The sequence below is a fragment of the Schistosoma haematobium genome, chromosome 2 (genome assembly GCF_000699445.3).
Source record: "Schistosoma haematobium chromosome 2, whole genome shotgun sequence".
NCBI classification, from domain to species: Eukaryota; Metazoa; Platyhelminthes; class Trematoda; order Strigeidida; family Schistosomatidae; genus Schistosoma; species Schistosoma haematobium.
This window is the reverse complement of record NC_067197.1, coordinates 25,108,991-25,131,360: the sequence shown is the minus strand read 5'-3', so window position 1 is coordinate 25,131,360 and position 22,370 is coordinate 25,108,991. Positions and strand designations below refer to the sequence as shown.

Here is a 22,370-nt window from a genome sequence, read left to right as displayed (position 1 = left end):
ATAGTCGATAAGAACGGAACAAACGATAGCATCAGCATCGATCGCTTAAAAGCAGCGTATTTAGAAGGAAATCCTATCCACGTCGATTTTCCTTCGGTACAATCGAACGACACGACTCCGACACTTACAATACCTCATCCGACAACCAACACACACGATGATACTTCGACAGTATCCGAAAATAAACTTAAAACGACGCGTTCTGGAAGAAGGGTGAGATTTCCAGAACATTTAAACGACTATTGCACGTAAGGCACTTCTCGACATTTTATATTATTTTTAAAAAAAAACAATTTTAATATGCTTATATATTTTTATTTCTATTTAAAAAAAACAAAACAAAAAAACAATTTTTTAATGCTATTACGTGTTCATGAGTTTATTTTCCATTTTTTCCGCCGACATTGTGTTTTTACGCACATACGAGTGTATTTCGACATGCACTTACATTTTCTTTTTCTTTTCCAGGACGGCTGGAAAAGAACGATGACGTTTATGAGGATCCGAAATTTTCATTGTACATTTTCTTTTTTTACTATGTTGTACCTCCGTCCCATATAGTAAGGAAAGACGACCAGACGCTGCTAAATTTAGTAAGCTATCAGAAGAGTGTTTACCAACGACAAACTCGTTGGGTTTAAACTTCTGGCTGGCCACGTCTTAGGGTCGTCACTGCCCCACTAGGGGGAGTGATCTGTAGCGGTAAATAAATCCCCAAAATAAATAGCATTAAGTTTTCGACATTGGATGCTGACCATATGTTTTAGTGGACTCATCTAGCTGAAGGCGCTCGGTCAGGCATCCGCACCAGATCACGTGTGGTAACGCCGTGCTCAACATCAACCGCAATCGCTAGCCAGATTAGATCAGAGAATTCCGATATATTGGTCATCGCCAAATATACTCTTCCGATCTCCTCGACTCTGTCTTTTGATTTCTCTTGGTGGGAACGAAATATATTAGAAGGTGTTACTGGTAGAAGCGTTGTCAAACACTGAATACCTGTGACATCATCAAGCTATTTGTGATGGCCGCCTAGCATTTCGGTACATTTAAGTAGACGACCAACGAAGTAAGGATATAAGCATCTAGGGAAAATCCATGTGTCTGCATCCTCTTACTTGTGTTAACGATGATTGTCTTCCATTTTTATTAAACCGTACGTTATTTTGTAGAGGTTCATGAAAATGTAAATAAAGGAAGCGGCATTTTCAAGTGTGCTACGTACGTAAATTGGGTGATTTTATCCGCAACGTAACCATGTAAGTCTAATGTATCGCCCAGTGTAATGACGGTCATTTTTGCGTTCAAGTAATCATAGAATTTGTCATTTCATGTTGTACCTACCTCATCAATACTCATATAGTAGTTCATCGATACCTGACGTATCATCACCACCAACCTCATAGTGTTGTGTCCGCATACACATGCACTTACAAAGTATATCTGTCAGTGTTATCCACGTTCATTCGTGGCTTAAGGTAAAACACTTGAGCATACTAATATTACTGGAGGGAAAAGGGTCGGTACATAGATCGGAAGGGTTATGGAATGCCCGGAACCTAATTCGGCCTCCATCAGCTATTTGTGTGACGAACCCTGGCCGACCATTGGCGATAACTACATTGTCCGGCCTTGTGGTTGATAGCTTTGAGTTCCTGTAACTGACGATTTTCTTGAAAGAATCATGAGTTACCTCAGGCTCAGTGACATTGTCAGCCATATCTTGATCCAATACACTGTGAAAGTAAACTTCTTCGGCATGTCGCTGTGCGGCTTGTTTGGCCGCAGCAAATCCGCAGTGTACTGAACGCCTAATTTTCCTCATGTATGATTCAAAAGGAAAGGCAGAGAACGACTCTAAACTACCATGTTCTATAACGTCCTCTACAATGTGCTTTAAACTATGCACAGGGTTAAGCCTGTAACTAAACAGATCAGTGTAGTAAGTAGCGCTGCCTGTTTCTAATGAGCGTACTGATTCAAATCAGTCTGAATAAAAATAAGAAAAAACGTGCTTTTTATGCTGTTGCTGTCATACATTATAAGATAGCGATAAGTATGTTTAGTGTTTATTTCTAGACTGTACATCTATCACTGATCATATTTCATGATCACTGTCATTAAAGTTTCCCCAGCAATAACATCGGTAGCAGGATAGCTAAGCGTCTGAGCTTTTATTTTCCCGCAAAACAGCAGTATACAGTTTTAGAAGTTGAGTGTTCTGTGTCAACTGGCTGTGGACAAATGTTAAGAGTGTTTTTGACAACTGGGACTTTTAGTTTATCAGACACTAACTCTGCTTGTATGTCTTCCTGTTAAACTAGACGCAGATGCATGGGAATACTTAAATTGAAGCAAAATAATAAAAGCATTGCGATACGGTATTAAGCCCATGTTATGCTTTGCACAAGTAATAGTAGATGACCTGATCTAATATTCATGAACTCAAGGTAAATCACAACTGCACAAATTCTGCTAAAAAACATACAATTTGGTTATTTATTTATTCCAACGCAACAGGAGTGAGCCTTCACTGATCCTAAAAACTGTTTCGCCCTTAAAACTATGGCCCTATGGAACTGTTTACGAGAGACCCAACTAACAGCAAATTATCAAAAGGATGCTGGATGTCCATTTTAGTCTCACAACCACTTCCAGTACTTATTGAGTTACTTCTTTTACCCTTTCGTTTGGAAAAAAACAAAAACTGCAGCTTAACATTACCAATGCAACTTTTAAACGGGAACTTCGTTCAAACCTTTGTTTGATATTCGATTCTTGATGAAAGTTCTTGAATAAATTTTCAAATCTAATGCTACTTTGTTTTATCTACTTAATCGTTGCAAGAAACTTGTGATACACGAGCTTCTCAGCACCTAGTTCATGTGTAGTAAATTTAAGTGATTTGGTACATATCTTCGTCATTTTCTTGGTAAACCTACAGACTCGGGTCCTCTCACAACTTATTCTAGCCACCATGAGTTGTCACGGCAGCTGATGGATGGGCACGCGTTACACATCCTAACCGTTCCTGCGTCTAATCTCATAGCTTCTTATTCAAATGCCATATGATAAGCTAGTAATAGTAATAATAAAACACCTACACTAATGGAACACTATTAACTCAAAGGCACCCTGTATAGTGCCTTACATTGGTCTACGCACCCGCTTAGCTCTTTAGTGAGAATATTACTACAATCCTGCTAAAAATCCCATGAACCCCCCTATCTCCATCAAAACAAATAAGTCTGTATTTGCTGCATATAGGGATTTTATTTTTAAGAAGATATAACAGTTAGAATTTGAGCAAAATGACAGTATACAGCAGATGCACGTGGTGCATGTCTTCATCGATTAACTGAAATAGAGAATACGGATATTAGCTTAACAGGCTTATTTAGAAAGACTAGTGTCTACTTTGAACTTACTGCGTGAGAAAGTTATGCTGGAACTACGAATAATGTAGGAATCTAGTCCCCCAGCGCGTACGAAGCGCTCAAACTGGAAGACGGTTGTCCAAAAATAATTCGAATATGAAGGTGAAAATTTGCAGGTACTTTTCATCGTAAAGGTGAACATATTAGGTACCGGTTGACATTATACCGTAAAAAGACACAAATTTGTGAGTGGTGAAGTATGATCTATAAAAAAGTGAGCTTAACAGTTAATTACCTTTTTACTCCCTGATCATGACCCTTTGGCTTCATTTTATGGCCAAAACAGCAAACATACACACACTTGCTTTAACGCACTACGTAATGAGTACAACCCTTTTATTACTGCTACGTGGCATATTTTATATAGCAAACCCTCTGCAATAGATTGGTAGCATCTGTGACTTCATCTATGGTTGTCGGAAGTCTGATTCCTTTCGAAAACTACTGATATTCTCTACTGTTGGGCACTCAGTATTAGTTTGACTCGTTGATGGGATACTGTTGTTCATAATACTGAAGAAAATTAAGAACCGGAGATTGTTTCCTTTCATTTTGCCGATAACATCATAAAGGACAGTTAGAAACGAACATGCGGACAGTTAGTCACAGGCGGCAGCAACAATTATTTTAGCTCGAAAAACGAACTTCGGCTTTGGATATCTAGAAAACAAGTCAAAACAGAGACACATCCATCGTAAAAATACCTGGGGTGAAGTTTATTTCAATTATAACAACTTCTGTCCTATGAGTTATAAAAAGGGTGTTGTACGAAACCTTTTTGACCGCGCACGCAAAATCTGCTCAAAGGAGTACCTTGAAGAAGAAATTGCCTACGTGAAATTGCATATCCGGAGAAATTCATCCACAAATATGCTAATACCAACCCTCCGATTAAGCATGTTACAGTGGAAAAGAAAACCTGTTTCCTATACTTGCGCTTCAAAGGAGATGAAGTCACCGGAATTATCAATCACGGAATAAATTCCGCTTTGAAAGTAGCCTACACGGCAGCCAAACTGACGACGTTATGGGAAACGAACTGCTCACTGAAACCAACTAAAATCGACAAGTCCTCTTTCCTCAGTAGCTCCAACTGCACTTACCACTTCACATGTACGTGCCATGTCACATACATTGGAAGAACTGAGAGAAGAGTACATATTCGCATTTCTGAGCATGTTTCGAAGAACTTGAGGCTGCGAGGGACTAAGGCTTTCAACAGTGCAATAGCTCGGCATCTACTTGACACTGGGCATACTGTCGACATTCTGCATGCTTTTAAAATTATCAATAGACAAAGAAGTACGACCACTCTCCGTTTTGCTGAAGCCATTGCGATCAAAAAACTTAAATCGGACTTATGCATTCAAAGATACTTTAATAAACTTATCATTACCCTGGTAATCTGTTTTTTGTGTTTTGGCTATTTGGGTTATTTTATTCATTCATTTGTTTTAAAATGTTTATACTCCTCCCCTATTACCTAATTCTTAAACCAAAATTTTATTCACATATTTCCACCACCTGGTGGAAATCGCTAAAATTATCACACAATTTATGAACTTCACTAAACTATTACACCACCCACCCTAAATTAATTCCCTTTTTTAACCTCTGACCTGTTCTAGCATATATATATATATATATATATATATATATATATATATAGTTATTATTGTAATCCAGTTATTTACACTCATTTATGTCAATTGTTTCACACTATCTCAATGTAAAAATTCTATCACATTTTTGGTTGTAAGCAGCTGACGAGAAACCTCGAGATATTATGAATTCATACTATTCTGCATCAATGTTTGTTCTTGCTCTGTTCAAAACAAAACCGATTACCATTTTAAAACATAAGACTAGCCAGCTTGACTGAAGAAATACATTGACTTCAGTAGCAGCAGCAAAAACCCAGAAAACAAAGCAAAATCAGGAAAAATTTTGCTCCAACATTTAGAGTATTACATTAACTTCTACATTTTAGCACACTGAAACACTAAATTCTGTAGCTACACAAAACAAATAACGGAAAAAGCACAGAACGAAGAAATCCGGGCACCATTGCATACCAAGATGGTGGACATAATAATTGTCGCTAAGCCGACTGTCACGTTTACGAAATTGAGTTACGTTTAATAGCAGGCCGTATATTTGTCTACAAATTCCCACCAAATACACGATGTAAGGAGGAAAAATCGACACTTCCTCTTTATTTACGCTTTTGTTCGCTTTATTCCCCTTTTATTGGTTGCTTGGGTAGTACACGAATAACCGGTTGTGTTGTTTCACGCAAACAAGCAATTATGCTTAAGAATACTAAAATAACTTCATTTCAGTCGGATAATGTGATATTAGTACATGGAAAACCTGGTCTAGTCAATTATTTAGTTACTGTTCCTATTGCTACTTACAGTTATGTGAATGTCTTTTGTTTAATTTGTGCTGAGGTATGACCATTAACCATTTCCTTACCTCTTTAGAGGTAACAATACGTCATAGTAGACACCAAGAAAGAAACAGCTTATGATTGTGCTTAAATTTCAGGATTCACAAGATTTTTGTGATTCTCAATAGTCGTACAGGCGTTACGAAAATGCATAAACAGTGGAATATTTTTCATGTTTGACTTCGTTTTTACTAAACATTAATAATACATAACCTGTCCTTTCTTTTGTAGATCTTTTCAAATTACAATATGACTTGGCAATTACAATGCATAACGATCGGTGCCCTGGCATCTGTCAACTACTTATACAATATAACGTTTTTATCTTTTCAATAAATTTCTTTGAACACGTACCACTTTTAACGTCGATTGCACTTGTCGTGTGGTGTGTTATATAAAAATAATGGCGAGCACAGACGTTTGGGGTTAGACCAAATGTGTGTCAAAAGTTGAAGCAAAATTAGATAAATCGGTGTGTACTAAAGCGAAAAGTAGACAGTTCGGCGTGTATTTATGTGAGTAGACTATTTACCATGTATTTAGGCGAAAAGTAGACAATTCAGCGACTTTGAAAACAGAGCGACATGAAGGGGAGAATCCTTTATTTCGCCTTTTTTGGTCGCTTTGGCATTACGAACTAACCCAAGCTATTATGCCGAAATGCTATTTAGTCGTAGGGATAAATGAATTTCGCGCCGAAATCCAAGACTTGCTATCACTAATGCCTAAATAATAAACAATGTCATTCATCTGAATGGGAAGCAATAGTAAAGAGACTAAATAGCTAACATATTTTCCCACGACATATGGAATTTCCTGGTAAATGTTTATGTGAATTTATGCCAATCGTAATATTGTTACTAGTTAGTAAGATCATATTGTTTCCTTCTGGTCATTGTCATCCGTACTAGGAATGTGTGTTAAACTTTATTTTCAAATATCGTGTTTATCGATAACTATCTGAGTCATCTCTACGTTTACCTTCACATGTACATTCATCCTTAGTATTAACGAATTTTCCTTACTTAGAACACTTCATCATTTCTACATGATTAGTTAATGATGTACTGATTACTTCAATGCCAACAGTTGTGTGGGTTCTTAATATTTTAGTATAACTTGTCAGTCAAACATTTATTTTATGCATTCTATGCAGTTTTCCTACCGAACATTATTTATAGTGTAAAATGAATAAATCTACCAGATTAATTACCTAATAGGACCTGGATCGATAATAAACACGTTAGCTCTGAAAAGACCACTTAAAGCAAGTTAGATATCAGTAATCTTCAGAACGGCATTTGTCATTTGAAGGATGATAGCGTTTAGATGTGTATTGTTATTCCTTACCTTGGACTATTCCCCATAAGGAAAGTAGCTTTAAATCGCTATTGTTTTGCTAGCTCCGTGCTACAATTTTTTATGACATTTATTTGTAGATGTCCGTTTCAAAAGGCGAACATAGTCCGTTCTCCCCTCAATGGGTCAACCGGAAATTATATACGCTCATGTTAGTCATATATACACCCAGAGAATTGAACACAGGTTCTCCATTGGTCATTGACGATTCGGGATCTGAAGTAAGCGATCCAGATGTTTTACGATTCTACTCTTGTCTTTACTTTTACTTTTGTTGATCTGCTTTTCAACATGTTTCGCTTTATGATTTGAATTGGCTCAAATTTTACTCCCTATATGGTAAAATGTACAAGTTCGTTCATTCCACTTATATGGTTGGAGTTATCCTCGGTGTACTGTCATTAGCTGTGCGTGGACCCCTAAGTATACAATTCTTGTCGTATTAATCAAAATTAAGAACATCCCGTACATTCCTGCACATTTAAAACATTTTAGCCTTATCGTTCAGATACAATATTTCTTTGCTTTATTCGTCTTTCCTTCAATTTTTGTTTAGAAATACAATTAGTTCATCGCTCCTAATTTTCGCTTTGAATATGTCGTTTGGAGAGTTGCTTGTTGTATTTAAGTCTCGCTTGGAAGACGATTATTATTTAAATGTTTGTCTGGCAAGTCGATAGGCCGTACCCTATGGATCGTCCTAATGATAATCATTGCTAAATGTGTCCTAATAAAATTTGAGTACTACTACGCATTGCAAATTGTACATTTTGAAGCTGTTTATGATTCTTGTTTTCGTTGAAAAGTGATTTCGTAGTCAGTGGGATAAAACTACAGTTGTCTCACAGATTAATCAATTCTCACCTCCAAATACATGTTTACGTATGGCCTGATTAATGATTGACAGTGATCATGTCTGAGCATTTGTGAGCACTTTGTTTCTAAAGTTTAAACTGACTAGCAAATGTACTAAACAAATTATCCGTTCTGTTAATTTTTATTTAACGGCCGACGATGGTCATCCACGAGAAATAAACTGGGTATTGAGAACTCAGGTATTATTTATCATTTTAATCTAACTTATTGCCAGCTTCTTCAAGTACAGTTTTTGCGTAACATAAATTATATATTTCTCTACAAGTAGACAAAATATATATAGACAAGGCCTATCGATGTAATTCATCTTCATGCTACCAAATCAATGTTTTGATGACTTTGATTGCATTTTGTTATTGTTCACATATCCGACTGTTTCACTTGACAGTTTAATTAAATTTGCATTATAATTGACTAACCATTACATTTCTGGTTGAGAGGTTAACTCTCCATCAACGTACTTTTTTGTAATGGATGAATCTGAATTTTTGTAATTTTACAACATCGTTATTGTTATGACTTTAAGTCCAGCTTTTGTCACGTGATTTATCCACCAATCAAAACACGACTTATACAATCTTCGCATTGTGTCAAACCAATGACGCTCGATCGGTATGAGCAGTCTAGCGTCCTTATTAGTCCTATGTCCGTCTAGCCCGTCCACTTGAGTCCGGAACACAATACCAGCTTCTGCATATATGAATCATTTATTTCAGACATACTCGGTTTATATATCAACCAGACAGACCACAACGTACCATAAAATAGAAAATAACATTTGTACAATATTTGGCCATGTGTGGCTGTGAACGTGGGAGGCAATAGTCAATAAACTGAACATAGCTTAAGAACCGTAATTCGTACAATAATAAATTATAGGTCAAAATAAAGCTTATAATAAGAGGAATATAAATAGACATAATCTAATTATTGAATAGTTACACCATAAGAATATGTAGATAATATTAGTCAATTAATATGTCTCAGGAGTTACTCGTGATTTAATCTTCGCTCGGATATAACAGGGTTCTAATCCTGTACTCACCCTGGATGGTGAGCAGATAGAAGTAGTCGAGAAGTTCGTGTATCTAGGTAGCTACATAAGTGCTGTTATTGGCATGAGTGATGAGATCAATGCACGTATAGTGAAAGGTAGAGCGGTTTATGTCGATCTAGGTCATCTTTGGCGCCTTCTTGATGTCAGTCTGGCTGTGAAAGGTCGGATCTACAACGCGTCGGTGAGAACAGTTCTGCTCTATGCTTGTGGAACCTGGCCTCTCCGGGTTGAGGATGTTAGACGACTCTCTGTGTTTGATCATCATGTCTCCGAAGGATTGCTGACATCCAGTGGCAACACCATGTTATTAATGCAGAGGTTTGGCATCGTGTGTTCGGGCACAGAGACGATAATCCAATTGGTGTCACCATCTTGAAACATTGCCTTCGGTGGCTTGGACATGTTCTACGAATGTCGTCCCAGAAAATCCATGTTATGCATTATTTGCCGATGCTGGGACTGGTTGAAAAAAGCGGAGAGGTGCTCAATGTATGACATGGTGTTGTGGTATAAAAGAAAGCTGCAGAGGGCTGGTTTCTGTTGGTCCTTCGCGATTCCGGGGTTGGAGTTCTAGAGGTGGTGCAACACAGTGGCTTGAGGTGGTATCAGACATGGCTCCGAATAGAAACCAGTGGCAATCCTTCTGTAACTTTCTTTTACTTTCTTCATGAAAAGTGGTTGTATCTTCCTTAACTGAAAGATTTCTTCTGCTTGTACCTTTCCATTCCTCCCATTATTATTATTGTTATTATTATTATTATTATTATTACACTACCTTACACTAATCTGGTCGTTATTGTTCTTTTTTTTCTTTTACGCTCTTTACCTCTTTTTTTCTTCTCCCGCCCCATTCTCATTATTTTGTGTGGCGCATATATATTTGGTGCCCTCTTGTACCAATATTTATGTGTTCAAGTAAATAAAATAAATATATTGCGTTGCTAAACTTTAAAACGATGTTCGTGGATGGGTAAACAGAGGGAATTTTCGATGTTTTTAACAATGTTTCTCGCAGTATAAGCATTTCTTTTTTTAGTGGGTGTGAAATTTACCTTCCTTCGATGTTGCATCCTCTTATCAGCATTAAACAAGCTACTATTGGTTAAATATTTGATACTATGTACATATAACACGGCACAAATGGAAAAGCTCCTAAATGCTCTCTACGGTCGATAGTAGAGAGAGTCAGCTCTTCCTCTCGAAATGCTCTCACATGGCCACGTGCATACAACCATTGCCAGGGAAGTCCTACTCACTGCCGTTCCGCGGCACGAGTGCTGTTTACGAAATTGAGAGGACGAACAGTGAGTTTCCGAAGCTTTAACCGGGTTGGCAGATATGGAGGATCCACCTAGGTCAGTTGGAAAACCCTAATTCCAAACTAGTGATGCACATGAGCTTCAGGATCCTGTGGGGACAAATGGGGTATTAACTAATTGTTGGTCACCGGCTACCGTGGGTCTGCATCTCCTGATGTTGCTCCACTGTCTTGCGGATTAAACTTTTAGGTTCGATTCTCCGAGTGTGGCCCCCTAAGAAAACCACCTGTTTCGGTCTGGGCACCCAAGTAGTATCACAGCCTACACAAAAATCAAGTGGCCTGTGTGACGTATATGTATTCGGTGCCACTTTGTACCAATATTTGTGTTTAAATAAATAAATAAATATAATAACAGATGGGAAAAGAATATTCTTATCGGTTTCTACAATTATTGATATGAATCACTGGTTGCAATAACAACCAGGTGCGCAACTAGCATATTATTGTGCATGGGGGGGTACATTTTAGCATTTTATTTTGCGAGTTAATTGATATTCTCATAACCTACCGTGTAGTAATGCGAATGGACTATAACCTGCATAACATTCAAGTCATCGTAATATTAATAATCCTTGTTGTGCTTAAAAATAACACAATGTTTATCTATGAAGTGTATATAAACCGGTTAATGTCGTGGAGTGTATCACACTAGCCTCTATTTAAATCAACTTGTAATTATTCTAAGTGAATGTCGGTCATGCACACCGTACATTATTCATTATTCCGTCCATCCAGTGTTAATATAAATCATATGATCTCACATAAGTTGGGCGAAAAAGTACTTACCCTCAATCAGTTCCTCGTTGGTTCTAGAACAATTTATGTTTTACAATTTAGAATGAAATCAATGCCAAACAAATTATGGTGGACCAACCTGATTATGTATTGCAATATTTTCTTTAAATATGACGATCGATTTGTAAGTTAACGGATATAAAATAAAAAACAAAGCAAAATTACATAGTCTAGTTAAGTAAGAATAAAAATGTCAATTGAGCAAGTTTAAAACTGAGCAATGGATCTCTATCAAAACCCGTAGACAAGATTCAGGAAAGGAACAACAAGAGGATGGCAGTTAACAACAGCGAAAGTCACAATACAGGCTGAATAAACAAAAGCAAACAAGCAAATGAAGAAGAGCATTAAAGCCGACAAGCAGAAATACGCGGAAGACCTGGCAATGACAGCGGAAAACGTTGCAAGAGAAGGAAACATAGAACAGATATATGACACAACAAAGAAACTGGCAGGGTATTATAGTAAACCAGAGACCGCTCAAGGAGAAAGAAGGTAAGCCAATCGCTGAGATACATGAACAGATGAAAAGATGGGCAGAAAACTTTGAGAAACCCATGAATAGCCAGCTCCATTAAATCCACCGGACATCGATATATATATATATATTACTACCTACTCACTTCTTTTTAGTAGTAAATCAGTGAATAGAAAAATTGTGGGGTTTATTTTCTACGAACCTGTTTTAGAACATATCTTAAGAAATTACGAATTGTAGTTCACCGTGAGTTGTTATTATCATGTCATCTTACTTATTTGCTTACGCCTGTCGCCCCTCGTGGAGGAGCATAGACCGCTCACCATCATTCTCCATCCAACTCTGTCGTGGGCAATACTGTCCATTCTTTTAATGTCTGCCTCCAGTTCGTGTCTCAATATGTTATTTGGTCTTTCTCTTTATCGTTTCACTTCAGGATTCCAAGTTAGCGCTTGCCCCATGATATAGTTTGGTTATTTCCACAACATATGTCCTATCCACTTCCAGCTTCTTTTCTTAATTGTGTTAGGATAAGATGGTGGTTGGTGGTGGTCACCAGGAAACTCTGGATCTGGGTTTCTTACTATTTGGCACTCGTCAGCAAGGTATACCTGTAATCTTGAGGGAACTGGTGCTCCCTGACGAATTCCATCCCGTGTGATCCAGCTTCACATTCAAAGACGTTACTACTGGGCTATCTGGGCTGCGACTGACCTCCTGTAGGACTGAGATGTATTCACAATTGATTGATCACTGGGTGGTGATCAGTGTCATTTTTACCAGGTCCTTCTTAGTGCAGATCGAATGCTATCGACGAAGTTGCGATGTGGCCACTAGTCTAGGTGACTCGACATTGCGTGCACTGTGTTAAGATAAGATGGTGTCTATCATGTAAATGTGTTATGAGTAGTGTAAAACAACAAATTTTCGAATGTGTAATAAACATTTACATAATTTGTCTCGTTGGTTCTCCATGACAGTCATATGTTTCTACTTGTTCAGTTATTGTTTTCCTGACGTTTGTAGGTGATTTGAATATTTGTGAAGTATTAAGAGTCTCCTGAAAATTGTTGTTTATTAAAGTTGTATAAATGTTAACCAAGTTACTTTTCAAACTTAATTAAATCTAATGTGTGAACTTGACCTTCAGAGAGTACTATTACCAGTGTTGTATTCACCTTCTTATTTACCTACTTACTTTCACCTGTTAACCCTCATGGAGGAGTATAGTCCGCCCACCATCATTCTCCATCCAACTCTGTTGTGGTCAATAGTTTCCAGATGTTTCCAGTTGCTATCCATTCTCTTAATGTCTGCCTCCAGTTGGTGTCTCACTGTGTTCTTTGGTCTTTCTCTTTTCCGTTTCCCTTCGGAATTCCACGTTAGAGATTGCCTCATGATGTAGTTTGGTTATTTCCTCAATATATGTCTTATCCACTTGCAGCGTCTTTTCTTAATTTCCTCTTGGTCTGGAAGCTGGTTTGTTCTCTCCCACTGTAGGCTGTTGCTGATGGTATCCGGCCGACGGACATTGAGTATCTCACGTAGACAACCATTTATAAATACTTGTACCTTCTTGATGATGGTTGTGGTAGTTCTGCAAGTTTCAGCTCCGTATAGTAGAACTGTGTTGACGTTCGCATTGGAGATTCTGACTTGGTTTGAGTTTGTTTCGAGTTGCATATGTTCTTCAATTGTAGGAATTCTGCCCTTGCTTTGTCAATCCTCGCCTTCATGTCAGCATTCGATCCTCCTTGTTCATCGATGAAGCTGCTCATGTAGGTGAAAGTTTTCACATCTTCCAGAGCTTCTCGATCAAGTGTGATTGGATTAGTGATCTCTGCTGTATTTGAGGATCTTGTTTTTTCCATTGTGAATGTTGAGGCGTACTGATGCAGAGGCTGCTACTACACTGGTTGTTTTGACCTGCATTTGTTATTGTGTATGGGATGGAAGGTCTAGGTCATCTACGAAGTCCGAATCGTCTAGTTGTATCGAAGCTGTACATTGTATTCCGTGCTTCCCTCAGATTTGGAGGTCTTCATAATCCAGTCAACCACCGGAAGAAAAAGAAAAGGGTAGAGTAGGTAGCCTTGTCTGACTCCAGTCCTTACTTGAAATGCGTCTGTTAGCTGTCCTCCGTGCACCGCTTTGCAATGTAATCCGTCGTATGAATTCCGTATGTTTTTGACGATTTTCTCAGTTACACTATGGTGTCAAAAAAGTTTTTCCTATCCACGCTGTCAAATGCTTTCTCAATTTCAAGGAAGTTTATGTATAGTGATAAGTTCCGTTCAATTGATTGTTCAGTGATGATGCGTACTGTCGCGATTTGATCTGTACACGACCGATCCTTATAGAATCTGGCCTGTTGATCTGGAAGCTGGGCGCCTACAGAATCTTTCATCCGGTTCAACAACACGAACATTTTCCTGGTATTGATAGTAGTGTGATGCCTCTATAGTTTTCACACTTGCCCAGATCTCCTTTCTTTGGTATCTTAATGAGATATCCTTCTCTCCTGTCTGTCGGCACTTGTTCTTCCTCCCAAATCTTCCTGAATAGAATGTGGAGCACGTTTGAAATTACTTTTATTTTTTATTTCAGTGCTCAGATGTCATGTTATCAGATCCTGCTGCTTTCCCACTCTTGAATTGTCTGATGGCCATGCTGATTTTTTCGATCGTTGGTGGAGTGACAGCTATAGGAAGGTCTGTAGGTGTTGCTTCGATGTCCGGTGGATTTAATGGAGCTGGCTATTCACGAGTTCCTCAAAGTGCTCTACTCACCCGTTTACTTTGGTACATCTACTTAAAATATCCACTTATATAAACTATTGGCTTGATGAGTGACGTCGTCATCCTTGAGTTCGTTGGGGTATTAAAATGTTAAAATTGGCTAATGAATATCAGAAAAAATAAGGATTGTTTAAATAAGTGAATTCCAGGCACTTGATTAGTATAAAGGTAGGTTTATATTAAGAACTGAAAGCAGTGATGGCGTTTTTTCCTTGTAGTTCGACATTACATGATATACGCAATCCTATATATTTATCAATTAATAACGCGATACTTAGGTTCTACGGCGAGCCTGGTATTAACAAGTCGGAAGTCAATCATGTAAATTTTCACTTTGTTTCAATCTCTGGTTTAGCATACCCATCATCCTACAATGTTGATGGATATCCATCCCGAAACCTCCGGACCGGTTGAGTTTGAAATTAATACTTCTCCCTGAAACTTTGCAGTATTTATTTCGAAACAAACCATAAGTAATCTCAGCATTATTAGTTTAACCAAGTTACTTAATAGTTCGTTGATATTCCCTTATACTTTCTAGCTTTATTTTAAATAATACTTATTTTTTGTTATTTCATGTTTTATTCTGTTTACTGTGTTTTATCTATCTGATGATGTGTATAAGAACAACTATAACATGTATGCCAATAATAATAAAAATGAAGCTGACATATAAAGGCAGTTAATCTATTTTTTCCAATTATTTACCAATCGGTTATTTCAGTTATCCGACTTAAAAATCCTTTTTTACTGATTGGGAAAAGAAACTGTCATTTTCATTGAAATTTCATGTTAGATTCTCTTGTTTTTGTGCATATATGTTTCAAATACAGAATGTTATTTTCCTTTTTCTGATGAATTTTACGTATAAACAGGCGAAAAACTGTCTGAAGTTGTTGTTTTTTTCTGGGTTATTCTGCTCTCCTCAATGCATTTATTACTTTCATTTCGGATAATGTTATGGTATTTGATGCAGAATATTTTTTCGACCATTCTGTACCAACTTAAATGAAATAATAAATATGAAGGAAATATTTTGATAGATATGTCACATTTGTGAATAATTGAATTAGTTCACAGACTCCACATCAATGAAATACCAAACTATTTTATTTTGTCTCCTCTTTAAACCTTTTTTAAAATCTTTGATGCATTTAATTCCTAGCTGAAAAGAACCTTTCTTCAAACTGTCAAGTAAATTACTACTCAATTGTTATCATTCTCCTTTATGAATAATAAATGTCCCACAATGCCTTTTTTACTCTGGTTTTAACAATATATATTGAATTATATAGTATTGGTTTTGCGTTGTCAGATTTGATTGGGCTATCATCATAGGTAAACCTAGATCAGAAGTTGTTAAACCACTGTCTGCGGACCGCTTGTGACCTCCAAGACCAATTAGAAGCGTATGTGAAAGCAGCCGGATGTGAGATAATTTGATATTATTCTAGGTAAACATTGAGCTTGGTATTAAGACCGTTGGGGTGTGTTTCATCGTATGCATGGGATGGCGGTTTACGTTAATTCTCACTCGTTAAGTATTATTCTTTCTAGTAATTGTTTTGTGACGATCTGAAGGTTTCAAAGCATTTGGACAACAGTCTAATGTGATAAATGCTGCAGTTTTTTTGTAACTAGGGGGCGCTAATCATTATCTTCAAATGGAATTGATAAAGTTGAGAGCAAGCAGAGACCTTAATTGATTCTTCAAACAAATAACATTGGCTGAATTCTATTCATCTTGTAAGCAAGATAAGTTTCGCAACCTAAATAATTGTACATGTAGTGTTCGCTTTATGGACCAAATTACACTTGCAAATAGGCGTTTTGGTTTATGAACTGAGATAAGTGAACTCTTGGACACAAGTCGACAGTCAGTGTTAGGCACGACAAAAAACAAAGTGCTTATTGACTACAACTCGTTAGTGGAAAACTGTACACTTACATATTTATCTCATTGGTTAGGTGACATCATTAAGACTGATGATTGGGTAATTAATTGTTATTTTGCTTGCTAATTGGTGAATGCCGGTTTCTTAAAAATATTTTCGCATGTTGTATGTGCAACGAATTCGATATGGTATCTGCATTCCTGTAGCCGTTTGACAAGAAAGGTTTTACACCCTTTTTTCTAACCACAAAATTTATGGGAGAGTATGAAATAAATACTAACTCCAGTTTAAGAAAGAAGTCAGTTCTAAACTGTTAAAAGTAGTCTATGTGAAACAAATTATTGGCACTTGTGATTGAATAAATAATTACTAACTAGATGGAGTTACTTCTTGGTCATAATGCATTTGTGTCATTGCAACCGATCCTGAGTCGTGTCATCCAATGTCTTTAAATAATCATATGGACTTCAGTCAGATAGTCTTCACCTACCACTATGGCTCTGAACAACAGTCAGTAACTTTATGGACTGATACCATATCTTGCTTTCGAATTTAAAGATCTTTCTCTGTATAAATTGACAAGAATCAATCCGGACCCATACTTATTTGATTACATAAGTTTGTAGTAACCACCGAAATTTCTTTACAGTTTGTTGATTAATGCTTAGTAGTTTGAAACGAAACAATAAGATAGGAGCTTGATAAAGTTTTTCAAAAAAAGTAAACGACGAATTATTTTCATTTTAAAAATTGTCCTTCTAGATTAAAGTACAGGAATCGATCACAGATTGCAATAAATCATGGTTACTTTTGGGTTTAAAACAGAGTGGTTTCGGACAAGGACGATGGAACGGATTTGGTGGTAAAGTCGAATTAAGTGATGCGAACCCAAAAGCTGCTGCACTTCGAGAACTGAATGAGGAGTCTGGTTTAACGCTTGATGAGTCTTCCGTTGACGAAGTTGGTCGTCTATGGTTTACTTTCGCTGAGACACTGGAGGTATGTATGTTATTTTGAAATATTCTCGTAAATTACATGATTTATTCGTTTATTGATTGAATTAAGCATCATGCATTTTCATTTTTTGATCGAGTTGAGGAGGAAATAGTAACTTCACTGTTGATGATATTGGATGAGGTTTGAATTACGTTAAAAATCGACTAGCGTGCGAAACGTAAACCACTAAAACCCAGCTCAATTGTTTAAAGTCACTGTATTAGCTGTAAAACTTGAAGGTTCTTCGTCCAATGTCATATAGGCTTCTGGAGACGTATTACTGAGTCGTCTTACATAACGATGGGAAAATTAACGTCAGTTTGATAAGCATTAACTAGTTTATTACTTCTGGTGGCTAAACAACGGTTGACACCATTGCTTTATTGTTTAGACAGAAATATACTTACTAAATTAATAAACATTAGCAAGAATATCAAGGTATTTAATTAAATCACATTTATTACTGAGGATAATATTCGCAGATAGCTTTTGCTCATATTTTATCGATAGTAAATACATTGTTATCTGCTAAATTTGAATCGGTATATCATACTATATGGGTTTACGATAAAAATATCCTCAAATCAACGTAATATAATTCTTGCACGGTTTAGTAGAAATAAAAGATAACGATTTTACAGTAACCACGAATGAGGACTATTCATGATAGGAGATTACTTATATCACCATAAATTACAAACAACACAGTATTTGTGAAATGTCAATTAGTGATAAAAACAAAGTGTAAAAATCTATCCATCTGGCGTTGTATTTTATGCGTAAAGGACCAATACATTTTTGATTTTATTAATAGTTTATCAAGCCTTTGACTTTAACATTCTTAAACATTGAAAGAACGGTACAACAGACCTAACATAATACCTTCGAAAACTTGAATATCACACATATATTCGTAATATCGGATTTCGTCCACATTAACTGAAAATATCAGCCAAAGTGACAGATCGTCAACTAGGAGTTTTGTGGTGTATTAAGATAAAATTAGTTAGGGATAATCTAAATTAGAGGTTTATAAAAGACCTAGGCGGATCTAAATTATTGTTTACGTTGAAGTCGGCCTTAGTAACGGATTGGAATCAAGTGGGGAACCAATAGAAACCAGAGAACATTGAACATCTGTTTTGTCTTATTACGAGGACGTCACTGCTGTTTTCAACAAAAGTCCTGTTCTTAAAGTTGTTGGAAAATCGTCGCGGTCACTCAATTAAACCAACAATATATTTAACAGACCTACAGATAAGTTCTTTTTACACCACCTTGTGCGACTAATGCAAAACTTTCAGGATAGAGTGCGAATACCTTTAGATCAAAGACCTAATATTCGAGAACTTCTGGAATAGTCTACCCGACAAGGTAACTTAACAACTTAAGTACTGAAAGTTTGTGATTACTCACAATTGTTCCTTGAGGTCAGTTTCTTCACTAGCATTTTGTAAGATTTCTGCAGTATGTTTCATAAATTTTTTCTAAAGTAGTTATAAATTCATGCCTCAGATAAATTGATCTAACACAAATTTCTCAAACTGTTTGGAAATGATTCATGGGAGTTGCATTTGATAATTCTTAAAAACTCTGGGTAAATGGTGAAGAATCTTCATAAACATTTTATTTAAGATGATGAATTTCTTTTCTTAACCAGCTGGGTGTTTCGAATATCTGAATAGCGCTCTTATACAAGCAAAACGGCTGTTTACATATTTGCTCGATAGAACTTCGATGTATGAGTGTACTAATCCTCATGGTCCTCCTCTAGAAAAAAGAGAGTCCAGCACGGAAGTATGTCGTTGGTTTGCAAAGTTTATTAGGTGCTGCATGATTATGGTTAACACAAAGAGAATGGTTCGCCCGGACAATACTTTTCCGCCGACTGAACGTACAGTTTAGCTAGCTGTTTATCCTTCATTGCATGTATTAGTTTATATAATATTTGCTCTATGCGATTAGTCTTTCAATTTCGTATGAGACTCATATTTGACAGTTAGATTTCTTATTTCACCTCTTGTTATTGAAATTTTAAGGTGTTTTAAGAAAGACAAGGAGAGAGAGCAGTGTAACGTGTGTAACAGTAAACTATAGTCTATTTTTAGTTTGAGAGTTATTTATCGGTTGGTTCTGTACGTATGGTTGAGAGTTTACTGCCAGTTGAACTTTCATCAAGCATAAAACCGATCCGCATCCCATCGGATCTGTATTCCATTGGATCGACACTGGAACTGCTAAACCCTATATCTGACCCCTTTGCTTTGTATGTGTCTAGTCCAAAGGAACTCCTAATAATATGATCGTACACCGAATTTTGAAAGTTTAATAAAATCACAAAAGATGACTCTTTCTCATTGTCACGTAAGGGTATATTACACGCACTAGCTAATTCAAAATGGTTGTCAACATTCGATTTGGCATTTGGTTGTTCTCAAGTTGAAGTGTTTTAATGTGATCAAATCGTTCAGTAGAATATTTCATTCAAATATACTAATCAACAAATAGGTTTCGTCTTTTCAATTTAAATACAAAATTTCTCGAAGTAAAAGATCCAATTAAAAATGATCAACAGATCGTAGAGAAATACAAATAGCTGGCTTCGCTTTTAAGCTTGTCTTCATGACGGTGGTTAGAAAAGCAATGCTACGTTTGACGAAATTACGATATCATCTAAAACCGGCAGACAAAACAAAAGTCAGTAAAACAACAACTGGACAAGCTAAGCAATTCCATTGAGCTCCAGCTCTGACAACTAGAGGGAAAAGATCATATCCAGTCGAGGGAAATGTTACAAAAGCAGTGAGAAGCATGAACGAACAAGCACTCAACTCATACATACATATACAGTACAAAAATGTTCTTGATAAACTTCACAAAATAGCTTACTAAAAGAGCAAAACAACCAATGACATTTAAGGTGCTTCCGAGTGAGAAATATAAACTGAATGTGAATGTGGTCATTTGCGGATTTTGGCATGAAAATGAGAAGTTCGAATTTCTATGTTGAAAATGCGAAAGTGATACGTTTACGAAGTGATTTCTACGGATCTAGCATCCACATCAAACAAAGAAAACTCTACGGATAAATTATCCACCCTATAGAGAGCGATTTCACGTATGTGGAATGCGAATAGTGCTTGATTTCAACTGAGGCTTACAAATTGTAAGTTGAAATAATGGATTAATGATGAAATAATTTCTTATTTGAACACCAAACATTAGCTATTAGTATTTCTCTACTATCCGTCGGTGAATTGAAGTTGGATCTTTAATACTATCATTCACATATTAGATTTGGTCTACCGTTTTTTATCCACATCATCAAACATCCCTTTATTTTATTCCTAAAATTGACATTGTAAGCGGAACTAATTCGAGATTTTTATTTGCAGTTAACTCTTCATAAATTAATTCTATTTGTTCATATCTAGTGGTCCTTTAAAGTGACTTTCTTGAATTACTTCTCCTCTTATACAAGACTTGTTATTTGGATATGAATTAATATTTCAGGTACTGTACATTGTCCTATTCACTATCAAACCGCGCACCCATTTCTTCCTACAACAATATACAACTGAGCACGATAACCTCCACTTATGTAGCTGGATATTTTTCAAGCTTTTTTGATTTATAGGATCTAGGTTTTTCGTTACGTTATCATATGAACTCTCTATTCGAATACCTTAATATTATGTTTGATCATGTTTAATAATCCTGGTAGTGTTTTGCATTGTTCTCCTGCTTTCTTTTTTCTCTAATGGTTCGATAAATTTATCTACTCGATTTGCCATGAAATATAGACTTAATTATGTCATAGCTTCGGTTTGGGCACCCGGGCAGTATCACAGCCCTCACACATATCGAATGAGATTTGTGTGGCGCATATGTATTTGGTGCCTCCTTGTACCAATATCTGTGTTAAAATAAATAAATAATTAATTAATTATGTCATAACATATTTGTGTTCATTATGAGCATTTAAAAACTATTCATATTGATCAATAGGATTGCATAATCCCATAGAATTGATTTCCGAATTTCATATTGGTGTTTTACTTGTTCATGAGCGAGCCATCCATTCGAAGTTATCCAATTTAGAAAACGGGATTTTCACAATAACCAATCATATCCATTTACTTCTACTGATGAAGTAACCACTTTATTCACTTTAAATAATAAAGAAGTATGCTATATCTTGAAAGTTTATTTCTTGATATACCGCGTATAACCGAGCACTAGAACACCAAAACCCTTCCAAGTCGCAATAAGAAGGTTAATGAAAGGAATATTATTCCCAAAATTGTCAATCATAGTACAAAATTGTCGGGTATTTATAGTTTTTAGTGAGGACGAAATCATCATAACAGTCCTCCAATCCGCATAAAGGGGGTTATTAGCATTATCCAATCGGGAAGCTACACGTAAGAATTCTAAAATATTCTTCCGAAAGGTGATTGGATGGAACGTCTTCGGCTCATTCTGAGCCTCTTACAGCTTCCTCGAGTTCACCGGTGGTCCGTCGTCACAAAGTATTTGTTGTACCTATTGATCATACTGGTTACATTTATTTTCTTCAAATTTATAAAAAAATATACTTGTATATTCATAGAGTATATAGTCATTTATTTATTTGTTTATTATTATCATACGATCCTTCACCTTATAAACAAGTGAGTCATATGATTATTTTTTTTACCGTATATAAATATATTTTCCAATTCAATCAATAATTGGAAAGAATCCGTGTTTTCCACCGGTTTTTTTTCATTTATCATCGTCATCCACATTTTGTGTATGTCATTTACCTATATTTGCATTATTATTTTTACTATCTCATTTTCCTTCTTTTTTTCTTCCCTATTAATACATTATAATTATGATTTATTGTCTGTTTTAATTA

The 22,370-nt window shown here is 36.3% G+C and overlaps 1 protein-coding gene across 1 annotated transcript in view; it reads left to right on the top strand.

Annotated features, from left to right (window-relative positions):
• Positions 1-876: 876 nt before the first annotated feature.
• The window catches only part of NUDT1 (Nudix (Nucleoside diphosphate linked moiety X)-type motif 1), a gene marked incomplete at its 3' end in the record, with an annotated part of 36,003 nt that continues 14,509 nt past the window's right edge, over positions 877-22,370 (top strand). Inside the window, exons 1-3 of the mRNA XM_035730832.2 lie at positions 877-6,407; positions 7,332-7,472; positions 17,234-17,470. Of these exons, the coding sequence (XP_035585505.1) occupies positions 7,332-7,472; positions 17,234-17,470 (378 nt within the window). The 5' untranslated portion in view covers positions 877-6,407. The remainder of the gene's footprint in view (positions 6,408-7,331; positions 7,473-17,233; positions 17,471-22,370) is intronic.